The sequence below is a fragment of the Ctenocephalides felis genome, unplaced genomic scaffold (assembly GCF_003426905.1).
Source record: "Ctenocephalides felis isolate EL2017-DRISC unplaced genomic scaffold, ASM342690v1 CF-g0.4_SCAFFOLD_00845, whole genome shotgun sequence".
Taxonomy (NCBI): Eukaryota; Metazoa; Arthropoda; class Insecta; order Siphonaptera; family Pulicidae; genus Ctenocephalides; species Ctenocephalides felis.
The window spans coordinates 16,633,238-16,638,838 of NW_020536999.1; the positions used below are offsets into that span (position 1 = coordinate 16,633,238).

At 28.8% G+C, this 5,601-nt stretch overlaps 1 protein-coding gene across 1 annotated transcript in view; it reads right to left on the bottom strand.

Annotated features, from left to right (window-relative positions):
* Positions 1-1,264: 1,264 nt before the first annotated feature.
* LOC113379236 (probable 3',5'-cyclic phosphodiesterase pde-5) overlaps positions 1,265-5,601 on the bottom strand; it is an 8,989-nt gene continuing 4,652 nt past the window's right edge. The window contains 7 exon segments of the mRNA XM_026619523.1: positions 1,265-1,298; positions 1,372-1,645; positions 4,216-4,498; positions 4,562-4,720; positions 4,924-5,192; positions 5,298-5,387; positions 5,390-5,556. Coding sequence (XP_026475308.1) covers positions 1,392-1,645; positions 4,216-4,498; positions 4,562-4,720; positions 4,924-5,192; positions 5,298-5,387; positions 5,390-5,556 — 1,222 coding nt within the window. The 3' untranslated portion in view covers positions 1,265-1,298; positions 1,372-1,391.

The following is a 5,601-nucleotide window of genomic DNA, read 5'->3' on the forward strand; positions in this document are numbered from 1 at the left end:
AAGAATATAGGACTTGGTCGATTAGTTTTGGTCGTTTGGTAACCAAAATTTTTGATGTTGGTAATATATAGTTAAATATTTATTTTGATCAGAACAGATACAGGACATTTCTAGTCCTAGTTTTTTAGTTGTCCTCCCTTTTTACCAGTCTACAAGTAGCAAAATTTTGCAACAAAATCAAGTTGGTCAATAACTTTCTGATCTTTCACAATCTTAATTTGATTTAAGAAAATTACTGATGGCCATATAGATAAATGTATTTTAGAAGACAAAGATTGGTCCAATAAGGCCAAAAAATAAAGATTACTATTTGTTTTCTAAATTTTTCCGAAATTATTTTTACAAAAAAATCTCAGAGGAAGAGTTGAAGAAAAATATATTTGCCCAAAAGATAAAGAAAAACAAATTGAAAGGTTGAACGTTTTCATCGTTCACTTCAAGAGAAAAATATTATCTCTTTTCAGTAATCGGTTAATTTGAGACAATTTTTAAGCCAATAGTTAGGCTATACCTAAGGGCAAAAAATGATGGTTAATCCAACTTTTTGGCTGGTCTAACCAATCAAAAATTAAAAAATTCCAATATCTTTCATGTTACTTCAAAAACTTTACAAAAAAATCACGTGGTAGGAAAACATCAGCAATTGGTTAAATTCAAGGGCCAAATCTCAGATAAAATAAATTTATTATGATAATGCTATTTTTCTGGTCTATATCAGTATGAGTTGGTATTCACAAACTGTCAAAAAACTATTTATTCGCTGTGGGATCAGATGTTCTACACATAAAACCTAACCTTCAAAACGTAAGCGCACCTAATAACAATTTTATCAGAAGTGCAACTTGTGGATAACACATATGTGAAGTTAGAATTTATATGCAAAAGGCCTTATCGAACAGCAAATACATAGCTTTTTGACAGTCTGTTACTACCAACTCATACGAATATATGCCCGGAACATAGCATTACTATAACATTTATATTTTCTGGAACAAAACAATTTCCAAAAATATAGCTTTAGTGTTTAAACTGTTTTGATTGCAAATATAAAAATAATTTAAATAATTATACACAATAAATATTACTAATTTATCAAAAAAATAGTACTCTGATAAAAAATAATGTTCTGAAGACACTTTTATGTATCTTTGCATTCAAATCTAATTTGTTTCGATTTTAAAATGCATTTCATATTTTTTTATATCTTAGCAAAAATATAAAATTAATAACAAAAGATAAATTTTATAATACACCATTTTGTATAGTTCCTTCAGGTTCATCTTGCTACTTGTTTTTATCTATTAAAATCAATAAGATTTAAAAAAATATATAATCCAAAATAATTTTCTTACATAAAATTCCCAAACTCACCATATTTGCATTATCCTCTATCATTTCTCATCCGAATTTTTAAATTTTTCAGCCTTTTGTGCCTTAGCATCCTCAGTGAGTTCCTGCCACCGATTTAGATTCTTTTGACATTGTGTCAACAATGGTTTAGTTTCCGGAATCAATCTGGCCAAAATGCTGTAACAAGGTATGCAGATTCCTGTCAGGAAACCTACCTGAGACCCAGGTTGTTCTTCAGGTAGCTCCCGATCCATCATAGACATCGGCTGGCGACCTGCTGCCCTTTCGGCATCACCTGGAAATGGACATATTGATACCAAATTAAAATAGATTAATACCAGTTATAAAAATATATATATATTTATTAAAAAAACACGGAAAAATAAATTCTTGTAATTAATGATATCAATAATTATTCAGTGTTAAGACTTTGAAACAAATCAAATATAAATATGTATCATCGTTTCCAAGTAGACTGATGGACATCTGAATTTGGACTTTTGATCTTTTAACATATTCTAGATTCAGATACACTTTGCAATGGTTCATCAATCGCTTTGTTATTTACTAATTATTAGTTCATTAGACTTGTACAATAAAAATCGTATTATAATTGTGATAATTTCAAGGGTTTTGCAAAAATCATTAAATCGTAACATACAAGTCAGAAGTAAATTTTGAATGAATTTCTTGAATTCGAGAAGCTCAAGGCATAATATTTTGATCTTATCATTAACAATATTTATTGACAAAATCTCTTCATTCAAGTTCTGCCTTATTATTTTATAAATTAGTTATTTAATTATAAAAAATTCAATAATTTTTCAGTATATCAAAACATTGCCACTACTGTAGAAATATTATTAATAAAACTTTTATCAATTGCATAATTATTAATCTATTTTTCAAAATACCTCCTTAAATTCAATGTGATTTAGAGCCATGATAATATCTATGACTAACCTAATAAAAAATATAAAAAAATATAATTTATATATATATATATATAAATATATATATTATGATATATAATAATAAATATATATTATATATATATATAATTATATATATATATTATATATATATATATATTATAAATAATTTCAAATACTGAAACTTGAGGATACATATCCTGATTTTATATGCTATTTTTATGCAACTCCAATTAATCGTTTTACATTATTAGAGGGGACTATCATTAGATTTTTTTTTAGAAATAATGCTCTGAAAACCTATTTTCAACCGAAATTATATTTTAGATGAATAATTTCAAGTAAAAACTATTATTTCACTATTGCTTGATATCTAGCTAGTCAAAGCTGGCCAAAAAAGAATAAGTCTTAATATTGTGATAGGATATAATGTAGAATGCTCTGGAAAACTTTTCTCAATTGAATTTATATTTTAGATAAGTAAATACGCATATATAAGAACTACTAGATATCAAGCTGGCAGAAGTTGATTAGATAATAAGTGTTAAGATCGTGATATGATATATTTCTGAACGCTCTGGAGGCTATTTATAATAAAATTATATTCTAGATGTATAATTTCAAGTGAAAATTGATACATCAGTACTGCTCGAAATAAAGCTGACTAAAGTTGATTGAAAATTAGGTGTTAAAATCGTGATATGAATAAAAAAATGCTCTGAAAGTTTATTTTTAACTAGATGACCCGACAGATGTTGTCCTGTACTCACGTATACAATTTTTTAATATAATATACTAATATTTACCGTTTATCTAAAAATAATAATTATTCTTTTTTAAATTACTATTCGCGCCAAAAATAATATACATTTATAATATGGGCAATTGTATGTATTCATCTTTACTTTCCCATTTATTGTTAGAAATTTTTAGGAATTTTAAAAATATTGTGGAAAGATTAGTAAAAGATGCAAAGAAATTATATATTGAAAAAAAAAAACGATATTGAAAATTTAATATCCGAATCTTATTTTGGCGTCCCCTAAGGCGTGCGCTTGTATTTTTCGCATGCATCGCATTCAAGGTAGAAAGGGCCATACATATACTGTATTTAATATTATTTTAATTTCTGGCACATCTCAGCTTTTTTGGCAATAATAATGTAGGCATTTCATTTTTCTTATTCATATTCAGAAATAATTTATTTCTACAATATTAAATATACATCCCATTACTTTATAATCACATACATCCTAGAAAATATCCTTTACAAACTTCAGAAAGATTTATCAAAATCCGAATAATAGTTTAGGAAAAGAATACAGTGAGTGCTTTTAATTTAATATGAGCTTCAAAGAATAGTAATAAAGCTCAAATTGATTCTACGTTTTAGTTCAAGAACGTTTGTATGTGAAAAAAGAAAAGAGCTGATTTTAGGGTTTTCCCGGCAATTATTCGATTTTTTCGCCGTAAGAACCATCCTTGGACTTCAACGAACATTTTAAAAAAAGAATTGGCCAAATTGGTCCAGGCTTTGTTGAGTTATGCACTTACCAACACATTTTGTGATTTATTTTTATATATAAGAATGATATTATATTTTAGATGAATTATTTCAAGTAAAAACTAATATCACTACTGCTTGATATCGAGCTGGCCGAATTCGATTATATAATAAGTGTCAAGATCGTAATATGATATATGCAGCAATCGCCTAAAAGGTTATTTTCACTTAAAATTATATTTAAGATGTATACTTTCAATTGATTGAAATTAAATTGACAGCTAATATCAGGTAGTCACGTTAAGCTCCTATCAAACACATAACACCTGATCACATACTTTAATTATTTATTTATCTATATATATTTAATTATATATTTATGATTATTTTTAAAAATATTCTAAACCGTAAATTTTCATTGGTCCTTACCTTGTTGATAAAATTCTTCAAATATAACTTTAACAGTTTCCGCCTGGATGTCCCAAGGTTTGGCACTGGCGGACAAATCGCTCCCAGTCATACATAAAGCATGAACCAACATTCTATGTTCTGGCATATTCCAGGAAAAGTTGTCTTCTGCCAAAAGCATGCTTAATCTTTCCCGATTTGGGAAAAATAGAGCAAGATCCGTCGCCAAAATGCAATGTTTTAGATGACTCAGAACGTATTTGTATTCGCCACTGGTCAGTTTGGCAAAAATGTTGTGGCCTTCCTGGAAGGGAAAATTGATAAGGATAAAGGACTATTTTTGGCAAAACAATTGAGTTGTTAGTACCTGTTGTAATATCGTGACAGTCTGATTGAAATGATGATGTTCCATGGTTGATGTACTGTAAATAGCGGCTAAAGGTGATTCCATTTCCATCATGAATTTGTTGTTTTTGCCTCTGTGATCCAAATCGTGGCAGAGTGCACCAATGTACATAGCCAGACACTAAAAAATGAAGATATACTTATTTTGTGATAAGACAAAATTGTCAATGAATTTAAATAACGCACCAATAATTTGCAAGATTTGCCAAGAGAATTTGAAAAAGTCGAAGTTAAAGAATATCAAAAATTTTTGGAAATTTCTGTCTAAAACTACATTTCTTGTGTAGACATTTTCAATTTTTCCTATAGATCATCATATCTTACCTCATTTGGCCTAAAGACATTCCGCGAATGTTTAATTATGCAATACATCGTATTGGCAACAGAAAATCCGTGCGTCCAATTATGGTACGGAACCCTCCTATAATTTTTCTTTACGGTCAGAGTGAATCTTATAAGACTGTTCAGCTCAAATCGATTCAAACCAAAAATATCAATAAACATTGACATTGCATTTATAGCCTTCTGATAATCATCCACTTTGAAGGGGTCGAAGTAGTAGTCGTCTAAATCGGGGACGTATTCTGGAATTCCTGGGAAATAAAATAAATTATCATACTATCATCTTTGATATATATCTTAAATTTCATCTGAACTGGTTAAAAAAACGTGTTAGTAGTAACTGCATTTTACCCTGCCTATTGCTTTATTAAATTCGTCTTCTGTGCACGTGTTGTGGTAACTTAGAACCTCCAAAGCAACTCTATATTTTGTTCTGATCTTTTGATTTTGTCGTATAATTTTGCATGATGAAGGGCCAGCCCACAATATACAGCAAACATTTCAAAAGCTTCCTCATCTTCGGAGTTGAAAGTTCCAGTATGCTTATTCACCATTTGGACTACTCCAATTATTGATCCTCGGATGAAAATAGGCATACATAGAATAGATTCTGTCCTGGGGGAAAAAGATACAGAGTAATGGATAATTATACTAGCTAGT